This window comes from Echiichthys vipera, assembly GCF_963691815.1.
Source record: "Echiichthys vipera genome assembly, chromosome: 21".
Classification (NCBI taxonomy): Eukaryota; Metazoa; Chordata; class Actinopteri; order Perciformes; family Trachinidae; genus Echiichthys; species Echiichthys vipera.
Window position 1 is genome coordinate 3,156,623 of NC_139846.1, and position 17,252 is coordinate 3,173,874.

At 42.2% G+C, this 17,252-nt stretch overlaps 1 protein-coding gene across 1 annotated transcript in view; it reads right to left on the reverse strand.

Moving 5' to 3' along the window:
* cubn (cubilin (intrinsic factor-cobalamin receptor)) overlaps positions 1-17,252 on the reverse strand; it is a gene marked incomplete at both ends in the record, with an annotated part of 156,199 nt that overhangs the window by 16,796 nt on the left and 122,151 nt on the right. Inside the window, 9 exons of the mRNA XM_083936559.1 lie at positions 307-469; positions 1,134-1,333; positions 4,925-5,142; positions 9,259-9,388; positions 9,637-9,822; positions 9,979-10,128; positions 11,271-11,427; positions 12,410-12,597; positions 16,261-16,486. Of these exons, the coding sequence (XP_083792685.1) occupies positions 307-469; positions 1,134-1,333; positions 4,925-5,142; positions 9,259-9,388; positions 9,637-9,822; positions 9,979-10,128; positions 11,271-11,427; positions 12,410-12,597; positions 16,261-16,486 (1,618 nt within the window). The remainder of the gene's footprint in view (positions 1-306; positions 470-1,133; positions 1,334-4,924; positions 5,143-9,258; positions 9,389-9,636; positions 9,823-9,978; positions 10,129-11,270; positions 11,428-12,409; positions 12,598-16,260; positions 16,487-17,252) is intronic.

Consider the following 17,252-nt stretch of genomic DNA (forward strand, 5'->3'; position numbering starts at 1 on the left):
TTCAATGGTTACATATAGGTTACACTTAAGGCCTTTGCACACCATGTTTGTATTTTTCTGGTGCATTTCTAAACCATCATCTGATAAAACTTTAGCCCTATTCGGACAGGATTTGTCTAATGTGGGGAATTGGGGTAAAATAGTCTTACCTCAGGACTTCTGTAATATAAATGGCCTATTCACATGGGATTAACAAATCCTGTGTGAATTTGAGACCCCTGGTCAATCAGGCAGCGGCAGATGAGTATTAGAACACAGTCATTTTAGGGTTCAGTATTAGTTCAAAGTGAGCAGGATGTGTCTTACATGGCACAGATCTGTAGGTAGCATTGAAGCCTCGTCTCTGTACTGAGCTATCAGTGACAAAGTGAATAGTTAGGAAGTTTCCACTCGATGCAAAATAAGCAGGGATGAAGTTTCCACAAAATGTTCCAACCAGAGGAAAGTTAACGTTGTCACCGTCATATACCTGATAGAGACACATACATTAGAAGGCATTAACAAAAAAAAGCAAAGTAATTTTTTGTCATAGTATCAGTGCCAATGGAGCGTTACTACAGTCCCATAGTATTACAAGTAGAACACATCTGCACACATCAACATAGAAGCAAATCCTCAACTGTATTTCATATAAGGTCATACAGGTCAAAATGGTTAATTAATGAATTAATTGTCATTGGTTTACACTAGCAATACAGATGAAATCATTATGCCGTATCTGCTTCCTACAGTTCATTGTTGTTTGATTTGCAGTTGGACATAAATGACTATGAATTGTTGCAATTAAATAAAAAGTAATATCATTAATTTATCTTCAACCGCTTGTCCCTGTCGGGGTCGCGGGGGGCTGGAGCTGATCCCAGCTGACATCGGACGTGAGGCGGGGTACACCCTGGATAGGACGCCAGTCTATCGCAGGGCACATAGAGACGCACAGAGACAGACAACTATTCACACCTACGGGCAATTTAGAGTCATCAATTAACTTAACATGGGCATGTCTTTGGACTGTGGGAGGAAACCGGAAAACCTGGAGAAAACCCACGCAGACACGGGGAGAACATGCAAACTCCACTGTGTTGCCCTAAAAGTAATATTTGCCATTATAACTTCAATGGCCTGGGATACTTTACTTTGACATAGTCGTAGCGGCAGGTAGAGGAGCTCTCAAGCTCAAAGGAGGTGAAGGTCAGGTTGATAGCCCTGTTGACTGGCATCTCGATAGTCCACAGGCAGTCCATCCTGGGCTCATAGCGCCCATCCAGGTTTGGGTCTGGAGAACCAAACATGCCCATGGGCATGGACAGGTAGCCACCACATCCCTGGGCTGGACCTGCAGGCAATGCAGAAACAGCACTCATTCAAACCCATAATGTGTTATTACAACTGCAGAACAGCTTTCCGAGGTAGAAAAGTCATGATGCACAGCACCAAAAATATGCAGATAGGTTGCCTTTGGTAGTTGAACTTATGTTATAGAAATATGTGATGACTTAAATATGTACTCAATTAAGTAATAGCTCACGACAGGCCGTGGTATATTGGGATTATATCACAGCTAAGGGGTGTTGCCCAACATATCATGGCCTGAAGTGAGCTATTGCTTTTAACAAAATGGTTACCAACAATGGCGATATTAAAGTAATTGACAGATTCCAATTTAAACCGTTTTATTAACAAAATGATCCATAAACCATTGTTCTTAAAAAGAAATAGGCCCGGTTGCTATTGAACGTACTATCTGATTTAACTTAACCATTTTCTGCCCTGTTAGTTTAACTGAGCATAGCCTAGCGTTAGCATAGCTTGTAGACATTGTGAAGTTTTTCAAACTGAATAAAGAACGCACCTATAAACACTAAACTTATTTGTTAGCTCAATCGTGTTGTATCTAAGATATCTGCTGAATGAAATCTGCATTGTTAGCCGTGGTATAAATCCTGTTTACCAATAACATGGCTAACAACCAATCAGCTTGATTCGAGCCATCTATTGTATAATATATTATAGAGACTGCCACCCAAGCCACAACTTTGTCCCATGATCCAAGGAACAACAACCTTTGCTCAATTATTAGAGTGAAGGGGTTTCCCATTTCTTATGACCATTTGGCCAGTGAATGGGGGTTTCCACACATATAAATATGCAGTAACAGGCCAGTTTTACAACAGGAAATACAGTACCAAGGTAATTTTCTTGCTGGGTTTGACTCCTGGGACCCTGTAGTCCGATAGGACTGCTAGATGCAAAGCTATCAGAGAACTGGCTAGAGGTAGTTGGAAGCAGTTAGTGGTTATAACAAGTAGAGCTATCTGTCCATTACCTCAATACTGTATTCCCTGTTGTCAAACTGGCCTTATAACATTTGACGACATCTTAAAGAAAAGTCCAAATGGTGCCATTGTAGTTGAGGTCATTGAGGAGGACAGGAGGCAACTTTAGAATAGGGCACCTGTGTGTGTGTTTTTTTCCCATATTGGCTGAAACTGTCACCATGTCCTGACAGCACTATGAGACAGGCAATCTGTGAAAAAAATATGTACTTCTGCACTGAGCTGCTGCTCTATGTCTAATCCTAATTGGTATCTGCTGAATTGCACTGCATCTGACCTACAACAACGAATCAGTGCTGAGGAGTGTCTAACGCAGTATCAATAACTGCTCTGAACTCAAAAATAAATCAATATTCTGTTTATGTATTGCCTATGCTAGCATTAAGTGCTTTCAGAAACATATTTTAGTGTACTGTTTAGCTCAAAAATGAGAAAGTTTGTGACGAGCCAAAAAGTCCCACTCACCAGCCGACTGCCCAGACAAACACTTCTGCTGAGTAACTTGATGAGTCATATGTTGTCATTGGCCAATTTTTATTCACAAAAAGTACAACTAATATTTGTAAAAATAAACATAAAGACCATACACTTTTTTAAATTTAACAGGGCTAACAAAAGGGCAACTACATTGGTCTTGCCTTAAAGGGTGTAATATCCAGTTAAATTAAAGGGGGGGGGGGGGGCAGAAAAGTAAAAACACAGTAAAACACAAATGCGTTCAAATTTAGCATGTTGAAGGTCTTGTGATTCTGCTAACCACATTTGTGACTGATCTGTTGAATTCTCTAGAAGTAGTCACATGAGTTATGATGTCATCGTTCGAGGTAATGACTATTTCTTTACAATTTAGCATCACATTAGTGGGAGGATTATACCAAGAAAGTATGAAATTAATCAGATAATCTCTCTAGGAGGAGTTTGAAAGAGTTGACATAAAATATTTAAAAACCAAACAAATTCAAGATGGCCAACCAACTGTTGGGCGGAGCTAACAAAAGCTAATGGGTATTATGTCTGAAATGATTAAAGCTATGTGGGTACCAAAATTTGTGAATATCAGAGCAACTTTGTTTCAACTAAGGCCTTCCAGACGCCATGGAGCCAGCTAAACACACATGGACCAAATCACTGTATACTTTCACAGTGTTTAAGGGTTTTCATGTCCCTGCCAAGTTTTGTGCGCTTTCGAATATCACAAGTGCGCTTAAAATGCGTTCAAGTGCTCAAAGTAACTAGGGGGCGCTATAGACCAGACATCCCAAGTCAACATCAAATCAAGAATATAATTGGTTTGAACATGTGTCCAAAGTTTCCTGCATTTTTGTGCATCCTAAAGGTCTCAAACATGTGTTCGTAAAATGAAAATGAATGCACAAAATCCAAGATGCCGACTTTCTGTTAGGTGACAAAAAAAATTCCGCAATGACCCCACCAAATTTCGTGAACATCAAAATAACTTTTTCCCAACCATGGCGTACGTTTGGGGGTGCTATGGAGCCTGCTGGCCACACACAAGCCCAATTACTGCAAAACTTTGAAATTTTTGCCACTTCTAACCTGTGTGCCAATTTCTGTGAGCCTACATGCATCCTGAGCCCCTCAGAAATGGCGCAGAAGAAAAATAATAATTTCATCAAAATCAGTAGGTTTCCTCAGACCCGTTGGCCCCTGGCACGTTAGCGCTCAGGCCCTCATTAAAGTCGTAAGCAGCACTGAATGGGCCCTCGCACTCCACACACGTTGGGGAACCAGCCAGTCGCTGTCAGGCACTGCAATGTATTGTGTAGTGGATTTAGAGCAGTTTCTTGTGTTATGTTATGTGACAAAATACGCTGTGCTGCCAAGGCCATGCCCCCTAGTCGAAAGTTATAATTCTCACAGTGAAGCATCATAAACTCCTTCAGGCTCTTCTGAAAAGTTTGCAGTAAATCTGATGAACCACTTTAGAAAAGCAAAGCAAAGGATAGAGAAAGGCCCGATGACTGTGCTATGACTGTGTTCGTTTGTTTTCGAGTAGTCCAAGCACCTTGTTTTTCCCTGCAAACACATAAGGTTACAATATGTCCCTCACCAACTTAGTCGGTGCTCGGCCCTAATTATAAGTGCCTCATGGCAGGTCCAGTTTGTACATCTGTCTTCTGACAGCAGGGTCCTGTGTCAAAATCTACATGCCCCGTATTTAAGTTTCTAAGCAGCTGTGGGAGCCCTATTGTTTCTGTTCTCATTCTTCTTCATAAATAAAACATACGACCAAAAGTCACCAAAATTGGCAAATTTCACCTACTACCCAGGCACAAACAAATACACTTATTAAACTTAAGGTGGCACTGTGACGATAGAGTTTACGTTCATATTTAAATATCTCAAAAACGGCTTTGCTCAAAGTCAAAATTCTTCCATAATTTTATTCTATCAATTTATCTTCATATTTGTTGTTGTTTTGTTACGTCTTCTTTAAAAATGTCAGATCATGTGACATTTTCTCATTTAAAAAAAAAAAAAAATTGTTTATTAAATGTTGGAAAAGTTAACAAATGGAAGTAGTTACTCATTTCTTAACTGCAATCACAGATTCAGTATTGTTTACCTACCGAGTGTCTCACTGTAAGTAGCCCTCCAGCCAATTCCATTCACTGAGGCATCTGTCCTGAAGACGATGAACAGCTGGTTGGTGGAGGAGCGCAGATCAGGTGGGAGCACTGCGCCACAGAATTTACCCAGCAAGGGCGCCAAGGTGTCCTGTCCATCATACACTGCCACGTAGTCATAGCGACAGGAGGAAGATGCCTCCAGGTGGAAGGTGTTAAACCTATGCAGAGACGAAAAGAGAACATCAAGGGCTGAAATTCCTTTTATGGCTAGTCCTCTTAAGTCTTTAAAGCTCTTTCACACCAACATCCTGATTTACAGGCTCGACAGATAACTGGAAGGACCTGAGCCAACAGTTTGAACAGTTTGTTCTGTTGCCACATGGAACCTGTACAGTACAACCCTTATCTAGCCTTATCCAAATAAGGGACCAACAGGAAAGGCTTTGATTTGGTCAAAAATGTTTCTAGGTTAAGAAAATCATGTAAAAGTTTTACATTCTTTTAAAATGAGTGACAAATAAGGGTGCACTCAATTAGATTTGGTTACGTTTCAAAACAAAATTGTCACGCTAGAATATTGTAATAATCTGCAAATTATAAGAGTAGTAATTTCACAATTACCACTATTACTTTTGTGCACCAATACTCTCTTCTTCTCTATCCCTCTGCCCTCCCTTTCTCTTTTTACATTGGTCATAGATGTATTAGTACCAATGTAGTTTGTAGTTTCTGCTTTAGTGCTTAAGATAATTTAAGATAAATTTGACTTGAAAAAAGCACATAAGAACATAAAATTCCCCTATTGGAATATGGACCTGTCACCTGATATTGTGCCTTTTACACTAAAGGCAAATATCCTTTACCGATATGTTGTTTACTTTCTGAGCTTTGCCTCGATGCTGTTAGTACGTCATACGCTTCGTTGATCTGATACGTTGATTTGGCCTGTCTATCACCAACATAGGTGGTCATATAAATAAATAAGTGCACATGCGCGAAAGTTACATGCTGTCTGTTACCACTCCAGTCTTTGAGTTCGCTTTTTTAAAACTTTCTTAACTTCTAGTCTCCTTTTGTTCATTCTGTTTCTTCAACCTAACTTCTGTGAAGTTATTCCCTCTACAATGACGTTACTTTGGCTAGTTTTCCTGGGTTTTTTTCGTGCTGTTTTTAGCAATGCCGCTTCCACCGGGATACGCCATCTTTGTTTACTCCAGAGAACAGCTGACCGCGCTAATGCTGGCTGGCATAGTGGCCAGATCAGCTGAGATTCCACCCGAACTCTGGAGAAAAACACACCGCGGACGCAGAGGTGGGAACCAACGTCGGGGCAATAAAGGAGGGTCGAGATGGGCTAATGGAGAGGAGAAGATTTAAGCCGTGTCTCCCCTCTGTCGTTATGGGAAATGTACTGTCTCTCTACAACAACTGACGGCACTTAAGTAGAGCCTACCAGAGTACCGTGAGTGCAGTCTGATGTGATTCGCGTAAACATAGCTGCACAGGGACATTACGGACCAGAACGTCTCTGTGGATGGCTACCATACCATTCAGGCTGACCGGGATTGCACCGAGAGTGGTCAGCAGAAAGGAGGGGGGCTTGCCGTTTTAGTAAACTGCAGATGGTGTAATCCTGGTCATATCACCATTAAAGAACAGCTCTGTAGTCCGGACGCTGAACTGCTGGCTGTTGGACTCTGCCCATACCATCTGAGAGATCCCGAATGTCATCACAGTTGTTCTGTATATCCCTCCCTCTGCAAACCCGATATCTGCCTGCAGCATCATACACACCACCATCTCCAGACTCCACACCCCAGTGCCCTCATCAGCATGTCAGGAGGCTTTAACCACATCACTTTGGATAGAGTTCTGCCAACCTTTCAACAGTACGTGAGCTGTCCTACCAGAGAGGAGAGGACTCTGTACCTGATGTATGCTAACATTAAGGATGCATACATCTCCTTTTCTCTCCCCCCACTGGGCAGGTCAGATCCTAACCTGGTTCACCTCAAACCCTGCTATGTGCCTCTGGTGAAGAGGAAGTCTATGACCACAAGTACTGTGAGGAGGTGGTCTGAGGAGGCTTATGAGACACTGCAGGGCTGCTTTGAAATGACTGACTGGCCTGCACTTTGTGAGCCGCATGGGGAAGACATCAATGGGCTCGCTGAGTGCATCACGGACTACAGACATTTTTGCCTGGACTGCAATGTCCCAGCTTGGGCTGTAAACTGCTACACTAACAATAAACCCTGGATCACCGAGGACATTAAGGCCATCCTGAATGAAAAGAAGAGAGCATTCAGAGATAGCGACCGTGAAGAGGTGAGGAGAGTGCAGGGGGTACTGAAACTGAAAAGCCGGGAGGCTAAAGACAATTATAGGAGAAAGCTGGAGAACAAACTCCAGCGAAACAACATGAGGGATGTGTGGAGTGGCATGAGAACCATCACCGGATTCCAGAAGACTGGTAACAGGGGGTTGGAGGACCTTGTGGACCAGGCTGATGAACTGAACCTATTTTTTCATTATGTTTGATACCTCCCCCTACTCCTCCTCCTCACAGACCCTTTGTCTGCCCCTCACCACCTCACTTCAGACCCATCTATTCCACCCCTTCCCCCTGCTCTACATCATGTCCTCCACAAACTGACAACCTCAGCCCTCCCCCAATGGACATATCTAAAGTGTCCTTCACGCCTGACCTGGTGAGAAAACAGCTGACGGGACTCCACTGTGGTAAAGCTGCAGGCTCCGATGGTGTATTTCTGAGGATGCTTAAAGCCTGTGCCCCCTAGCTGTGTGGAGTACTGAGTCAAGTCTTCAGCCTGAGCCTGCACCTCCAGAGGGTCCCTGTGCTGTGGAAGACATCCTGCCTCCTGCCTGTACCAAAGAGGCCGCATCCCAGTGGCCCTCAGGACTACAGACCGGTGGCCCTGACATCCCACATCATGAAGACCATGGAGAGACTCATCTTGGAGCAGCTAAGGCCTATGGTCAGGCCCTTCACTGATCCACTACAGTTTGCCTACCATCCCCACCTGGGAGTTGAGGACTGCATCACCTACCTGCTGAACAGAGTCTACAGTCATATGGACAAGCCTGCGAGCACTGTGAGAGTCATGTTCTTTGAATTCTCCAGTACATTCAACACCATCCGTTCGGCTATACTGGGTGAGAAGATGTCTGCAATGCAGGTGGAGGCCCCCATTGTGTCCTGGATTGTGGATTAACTGATGGTCAGACCACAGTATGTACGCCTACAGAACTGTGTGTCTGACAGGGTGGTCAGCAACACTGGGGCCCCACAGGGGACTGTCCTATCTCCCTTTCTCTTCACCCTCTTCACCTCAGACTTCAACTTTTGCACTGAGTCCTGCCACCTTCAGAAGTTTTCTGATGACTCAGCAATAGTTGGCTGCATTGGAAAGGGGGATGAAAGTGAATAAAGGACTGTTGTGGGCCACTTTATCACTTGGAGTGAGCTTAATCATCTGCAGCTCAATGTGATAAAAACAAAGGAGATTGAAGTGGATCTGAGGAGGTCTCCATCCAGCGGGTCCCCATGGACACTGTAGAGGAGTATAAGTACCTGGGGGTGTACTTCAATAATAAGTTGAACTGGACTAAAAACGCTGAGGCTTTCTATAAAAAAGGCCAAAATTGACTCTCTCAGGAGGCTGAGGTCCTTTAACATATGCCGGATGATGCTAAGGATGTTTTATGAGTCTGTTATGGTCAGTGCGATCTTCTTCACTGTCACATGCTTGGGCAGAGGGCTGAAGGTGGCAGACACCAACAGACTGAACAAACTGATCAGGAGAGCCGTCGTGGGGGAGGAGCTGGACACCTGATGACCGTGGCACGGAGGAGGATACTGTCCATGCTCCGTATTCTTGACAATGTCTCCCACCCTCTCTACGACACATTGGCGCAGCAGAGGAGCATATTCAGCAGAAGTCTCTTCACACCTAGATGCACCACAGAGCACCACAGGAAATATTTCCTGCCTGTGGTCATTAAACTATACAATGCATTCCCTTGGAGAGCCTGTCACTTCCTCTCTGTAATTCAGACCCAACCGCAGATAATCTTTGATCTTGTATATATTTCACTACTGTAAATATTAATTTCTGTTAATTTAAATTAGATTTTAAATCTAAGTTTAGTCTGTATAATATTTGTTGTTTGTATATCTGTAGTTATGTAACAAAAAGTATTTCCCCCTGGGATTATTAAAGTATTCCTGATCCATCCATCTGTCAGAGTCAGGTTACCACTGTGGCCCTTCAGTCGAAGTAATACAGTTAGTGCACTCAGTGCAGTCTTACTTGAGATCCACTACTCTATGTGCTTGGACCATGATATGGTAGGTACAGTTGATGTTGTGGTGGTAGTTGGTCATGGAGAGTGCTGGACTGCTCACTGTACCCATCGTGCTATTGAAGATGCCACCACATGCTGTAGACACACGCACACACACACATACACACACACACACACACACACACACACACACACACACACACACACACACACACACACACACACACTCTGTGAACCAGCCCTAAATTTAACAACATACATTTGATAAAGGCCGATGTCCTAAGTCCTAACATTCTCACCTTATTTTGTTTACTACAACTGCTGATGGCTTCATTAATTTTGCTCATTAGAATATAGTTATTATTCACCGCCACATTACTTACGAATGGCTCTGTATTCTGCCACAAAGCCGCTGTCTGTGATAAGAGAGTCAGAGTAGAAGTGGAGTAACATGGGGCCAAAGCTGGAGAAGGACCCTGGGACACTGCCACCACACAGAGTGGCAATAGCAGAGCCACTGGTTGCCAAGCTGTAGATCTTCAGCCCGTCAAACTGACAGGTGGAGTGTGCTAAACAGACAGACAGTCAACATACAGTACTCAACAAATAACTGCTTGGTTATCAAACAACAGAGAGTTTAAAACATTTATTTTCAAAAGTTGCAAAAGGGAAACCAGACATATGTGGGGGATTCTTTGTCAGTATGTTGCTAATGCATCACTTGCCTTCTACTTGGAAGACCTGAAAGGTGAGGACGACCACAGTCTGTTCTCCAGCGTCTATGGTGTAGTTGCAGTTAGAGGAGTCAGGGTAGTCGGCTGGATAATTTGGAGAAACTACACGACCGCTGGGAGCTGAGAAATTTGCACCGCACCCTGAAAAACAGAGGACATCAGCATCTCTGCATTTTGTTGGGACTGGCCAGCTGTCGTGTCACTCATACAGTACACCGAAGTGCATGTTGTGTAAAATAACACTGTGTCTTATGAAAGCTGGTATTTAAAGTTAGTTCTTACTGTAATGAAAAAGCCAATAAATCACACAGAAAATCCAGTTTTAGGGGGAAAAATTGGATTTTTCCAGTCACAAAGGGCCCTTACCAGGTGACATGTCTTCTGCACTCTTATGTGAGAGTAGATTAGTTGTGAACAAACACAGGTATCTAACATTCAAGTTTTTCAGATCCAGACACTGTCAGGGTGTTTTCACACTCGGTGCCTTTTAATTCAATTCAATTCAAATAATTTTATTTATAGGGCCAAATCATAACAAAAGTTATCTCAGGACACTTTACAGAGTAGGTATAGACCACACTCTATGACTTATTTATGATTTACATGGACCCAACAATTCCCCCGTAGAGCACGGTGGCAACGAAAACCTTCCCTATAACAGGCAGGAACGTCGGACAGACCCAGCTCTGTGGAGGACGGACATCTGTCTTGATCGGTTGGGTAGGAAGAAAAGGAGAGAAAGGGAGAAAAGACAGACAGATGTACAGAGAGACAAGACAGACACAAAGACAGACAGACAGAGACACACTTCCAGAGATGCAAGCAACCACAAAACTAACAGTGACTATATCAATATCTATAATAATGTGACTACGACTTATATGTTATGGCAGTTAAAATAGCAGAATAGTAACCCTTGCATCCCTCCAAACAACATATTCAGCATATTTAGTGCATATGTGAGCAGACCCCTCTGAAGCAAACCTCAGGCAGTGGTCTGAGTTCAGTTCTCTTCAAATCTGCGTTGCTGTTTGCTTCACCTGTGCATTGTGAACTAAAGGCACCCCAGTTTCACTGTATTTCAGCCCTCTGGTCTGATGGATGTTTAAAAAAGCTAAAAGACAGAACCAACGGCTTTTAAAAACAGCAAGACTAGTTGATGAGGAGTATGTTGTGAATTCATAGTGTACAGAAAATGAACATTTAGAAAACAGAAGACAGTCTTTTTTTTATCCCAAACACTGAGTCAATCATTATGGTCTTTTTGGCTGCCTGGTTCTTACTGGTGCTGAAGGATGCTGAAAAACCTCTGCCAGGGGCATCGGTGCCCTGGAATCGGCTTGTGATGATGTTGTATGGAGCAATGATGGGGCCTGGGGCCACAGAGCCACAGCCTGTTGACAGCAGAGCCTCAGTATTTTGGGTCTGACCCGACCACACCTGAAGGAAAATTCATTCAGACACTGTTTTCAAATGGAATATTCTTTTAAAGATACATACTGTACACGTTGGAAAGATTTATTTGGGAACTTAACAAAATATTAATCGCATGATTGTCAATAGTTGACTCACCATTCATTTTATCTGTTCTAAATCTACTTTAAGGGGATATTATTCAAGTTTTTAATCCTCTTATCAACATGGGAGTGGACAAATATGCTTGACGTATGCAAATGCATGTTAAGTATTACTGCAACAATCCAAAACACAAATGCTAATCTAGAATATTCTCCAGAATAACCTCAATCAGATCAGAAAGGACATATTGATGTGATGTTACATAACTTAGTAATACTACCACATTGTAGTGAAACTATCCAGTGTGGTGTGTCTTTGCTGAGGGGGAGGAGCCTCTCTGCATCAGCTGTGTGCTTGGACAGCAGGTGGTATCTGAGACTGGACATGCTCCGAGGGTAACTCAGTTCACATGTACAGTAAATGCAGATAACTTTGGTCTTGTCCAGAGAAACATTTGACTTTGAAACTTGCCATTGTTACTGCTGCATCGCTTTCTAAATTCCCAAACTACGGGGAAGGCCGGGATCATAATCACAGAATGTGCGCTCATTAATTGTGCTTCCAAAAAATGTGTGGCATTGAGAGGAATCTGTGTTTATGTCTTAATAAGTCATGTGTTATTATTGCTATTACAATATGATTAAAAATAAAAGACTAAGGGCGCACTCACACTCGGCCTAGATGATCCATGTTGTATATAACTAGTCTCAGGACATCTGTCAATGTTTGCGTTTGTTTTCATACACATTCACATACTCGTACTCACCAAAGTAATTACTTTACTGAGATCTCAGAACGCAGCAATATCAACCTAACCCTGCCGGCAGTCTGTACTCCTTCCCTAAGTAGCCCCTGAACTTACGCATCATTTGAACATGTTTCTGCTGTAGTTCATTGCTAGTACCTTGATAAAGCTGCTCTGGCAGGTCCCACTGCTGTCTGGAATCTGGAAATCACTGTTAAAGGTCATCTCCAGGTGGTTCCCCTCATGGGCAATGATCTGCCAGGAACACTCCACATTAGCTGGGAAGTTCTGTGGATAGTTTGGAGACTTGATTGTTCCTGTATCAGCATGGATCACCCCTCCACAACCTGGCCAGGAAAGGAAAGGTGACTGTACAGTGCATGTATAAATGATCATACAAATAACACAATTCACAGCAATAATACTTTCAAGGAATTACCAAATTACATGTATTTTACAGCACAAAATATTTTTGAAGAAAATGAAACATGGGATATGTTTGCAATTAAATTTAAATTCATTGAATTGGACGTTTCAGTTACAATATTGCAACAACTTGCTGTTTGTTTATCGATCAAAGTGTATATTGGTTCAGAATGATGAATTAATATTTCAATATAATACAGCAATTTTAGAGAATCCTGAGGAAAAACTCAATCATAATGACTAGAAATGTCTCCATCCTTCCTCTACCTTCAACTGCGAGCTTCCATGAAAGCATATGGATATGTACCTTGTAACTCTCCACTTACCAGGACCTTACCCTTGCATCACATCTTAGCCCCAAATGGGCAAAACAAAGGTGATGTTTCTCAGCTTTACTCATTCTTTCGGACAACTTCCTATAAAGAGCTGCCTATTGTACATGCTTGGGCTGGCGACTTCAATCAATACGCTGGTGAGATCAGGTCTGACTAGAAGAGGATGTGGTCCTCGATTGTTATTGTCTTGAGGAACCCTGATCACCAACTGATACATTTCAACTACATTCATAGGGCGTATCTAACTCCAAGAAAGTCTTGTCTAATGAAACGACTGTCATCCCCAAACTGCACATTGTGCACAGAAGGTCTTGTAGGTTCCTTCATACATATGTATTGGGAATGCAAAAATGTAAAAACTTTGTTGAGGTTTGTGCTGTTCTATATGATGTACTGGGTGTAACTGTACTATGCTCTCCTGCTCTGCTGCCCCTGAATGATACAACCTCATTAGAATTAACAGGTAGAAATACACATATTCTAGGCATCACTGCAGCCAAAAAGATGCTAGCCTTACTCTGGAAAGCCCCTCACACAGTAACAAAAATCCAGTGGATTAACACATATACAGTATTGATATCATTGGCGTGGAGCTGTCAGTGGTGCATGGTTCTACAGCTTATTTTTTTTAATGATTGTTGTAACTTTGTCTGTTATAGAAGGAAATCAAAAATTTGATCAGAATTTTATTGCTGACTTTTGCTGTGAGGTGGGATACACCGTGGACAGGACGCCATTCTATTCCAGGGCACATAGAGATAAACAGAGACAGACAACCATTCACACTCACATTCACACCTACGGGCACTTTAGAATCATCAATGAACCTAACAAATGCATGTCTTTGGACTTTGGGAGGAAACCGGAGAACCCGGAGAAAACCCACGCAGACACGGGGAGAACATGCAAACTCCACACAGAAGGGCCCCAGCCGGGATGTGAACCAGGATCTGAACCACATGGAGACAACTCACCTCGAATTTTAGACTTGAAGTTTGAATGTACAAATATGGGACTTTTATTTAGAAATATGTCCAAATCCATTCTTTAAAAATGCTTGACTTTGTATCTGTTGTCCAATATGTCCTGAACTAAAATATATCAGCCATTGTCAGAAATTATGAAGCAATGTGTTTTTACAGCACAATTGTCAGGAATTATTCATTTTTTTAATAAAGTACTTTCTCTCACAATTTAGTGGGATTTTCTTTATAATTCATCAGGAAAATTGTAACACTTAATTTAATTACAAATATTTATTTGTTGTTAAGACAACACAGTAATAAAAGACTAAAATGCAGGAGTTCAAAGATGGGTGTTGTCCGAGCAAAGGAGGCAGAAGCAAGCAAATAGGAATTTGGGATAGGGACACTGATCCCCCGAAAGGAGAACTGGCACCTATCCAGCTACCAGTTCACACACATAACTTGGTCCCTACAAAAATGAGCTACTGATTATTGATTATTAATTAATTTTTTTTAAATTGATTTTATGTTTTGTGTGGTCAGTGAGTAGCTTATAATCTATTTTCTGCAATAATAGTAACTAAAAGCAACGACTGCATGACATATTTATCTGATCTCTCATCTCTGTCTCTGCCGAGCTGAGCCAAGCTGAGCGGAGCTGCTTCCGAGGCGAAGAAAATCTGGTCTCGCAAGGTTACAGGCCTCGGAAGAGATTGAGGGTGTTTTTTCGGTGTGCCCGTCGGTTCCACATACACACTCATTAAGAGGTAGCGCACGCAGCTTGCTGTGCTCTATGAACGAATACATGGAACCTCTGGGCGCTATTTCCATTACCCCAAACCACTCCCCTAATCTCTCGCGAGTCTCAGCCGTCGTGTTTCTGATGGTTGATTGACAGCCTACGTGTGACTGGAAACTGAAACGATAGGACCACAACATGGAGCCGACCGGTGTTCTTCACTGTCAAATCTCTCAAACTAAATCTATTTAAGAAAAGATCACTAAAAGACAAACATGTTAAACAATTTGGACCGCATCAGCATGATGTTACAGTTGTCATGACAACCAGTGAGAGAGGAAAAGAATACAATCGAAAGTTTAACAAGAGGTTTGTAAAACCTTCACAGTTAACTCCCCAAAGCAATTCCAGTCAAAAGCAACTGAACTTGTTTATTTGTCTAGGAAGACGTTTCACCTCTCATCCAAGAAGCTTCCTCAGTTCATTACGCAACTGACCAGGCTGGGACTGGTCCAACTAACTGGTGTGGAAATCCAGGTATTTAACCTCTCACAAGGCCGATGATGTCACTGGAACCCTTTGTGCTCCAAGTGCCAACGACCGTCGTTAGAGTGACAGTCATTTGTGGGACGACTGTCACTCTAACGACATTGGCACGCAACTGACCAGGCTGGGTCTGGTCTAACTAACTACCAGGTATTTAACCTCTCGACGGTGGTTGGCACTAGGGGCACAAAGGGTTCCAATGACATCATCGGCCTTGTTAAAGGTTAAATACCTGGATCTCCACACCCGATAGTTGGACCAGTCCCAGCCTGGTCAGATGCGTACATGAACGGATGAAGCCTCTTGGATGAGAGGTGAAACGTCTTCCTAGACAAATAACCAAGTCAAGTTGCTTTTGACTGAAATTGCTTTGGGGATAACGATGACCTGGACCAATGACAACATTCACAGGCTTCACATTTAACCATTTTGATGCTCAGGAACTACCCTGCTTTACTTCCCTCAAGCTTGGATAAATACTGTAACAAATTATCTAAAGCACCTTTCTGAATAATATATACAGTATATGTTTATATGGATATGTACTGTATATGTATATGAAAAAGGGAGATCTCTCATTGAAAATTCAGTAGATTATTTGCTAAATTAAATATGAAAACATCTTGTTTATTCATGTTCAGCAACAACAATGTGTCAATCATTATCTTAAAACGCCGTTTTTGAGAACACAGAATATGAACTGTGTCTGTGTACATTATATCAACACACAATCTTCTCACTGTTTCTTGCCAGGACAGGTTATATTTTTATGACAAAGCCCCTTAAATAAATTCCACCAGACGCCACTGAGTAGCACACCAAAGACTGATGCCCTACCTGACTTCTTGCTCCCATGTTTCTCCAGGGGGTCACTTAAATAAAGTGAAGTAACTGCCCTGGTTCAGGAAGAACCTCTGTTTTGTTTTTTACCTTGCCTTTTCTCTGGTTATGTCTGTAGAGGACATGTATAGCAGCATCTTTTAGGAAGTGTAAACCCACCTGAGGAATCAGTGGACCAAGAAGCCATGAAGCCTCCCCTGGAAACACTGTGGTCAGCAAGGAAGACCACAGCAAGCTTGTTGGATCCTGACTGGATGGTCCCTGGAGATGTAGTCCCACAGTACTGGCCAATAACAGGGGCGCCAGGGGATCCCCCATTGAAGATGGTGACAGAGTCCCAGCCACATTGAGAGTGGGGCTCCAGGTTGAAGTAGCTGAAGGTCAGCTGCAGTAAGATAGGAGAGTAGAAAGCAAGGGATTATTATAATGTGGGTGGCTACTAAGCTGTAGGTCTGAGGGTATAACACTCAATTCAATATGCTTCATCGGCAAAAATGGTAAACAACCGATGCTGTCAAATCAACAATAATATACTGTATATATAATTAATATTTTTTTCGACAGATAAATACATAACTGATAGGCATGAAGAAATACAATAAAAAGATGAGTGATTGATCAAATTTAAAGTTTGCAAAGATAAAATACAACCTGACTAGTTCCAATTAATAACAAAAAGCTAATGAAAAGCTAAATTGTTGTCAGACAATAGCCTGTGGGAGAGAGGCTCAATGACTGAAAATTCAGTGTGTTTTCAACCCTTTGTTGAACAGAGAGCTCCATCTAGTGGAAGAAAATGCTTCATAAAGCTTCATTTGGACATTACAAATGCAAACAAAGCATGCTCAAATGTCAGACGGGTCGCCATTGGGTTCTGAGATTCTTCCATATTTCAGTTGTTCAATGCCGACAAGCTAAAGGTAATACTGCAAAGTAACATTAGACATATACAAAAACTTAAGAAGAATGACACTGTACATTAGGGCTTCCCCCAAACAGTAGACCAAGCACTGGTCAACCAAAAAAATCATTAGCGGACCAAAAATAAATTGGTCACTTGGTAGCAGGAAAAAAAACAACAAACATTTGGAACCGTTTCATGTCAAAATTAGGTGAAAATCTCTCTCTATACAGCGCCTTGCAAAAGTATT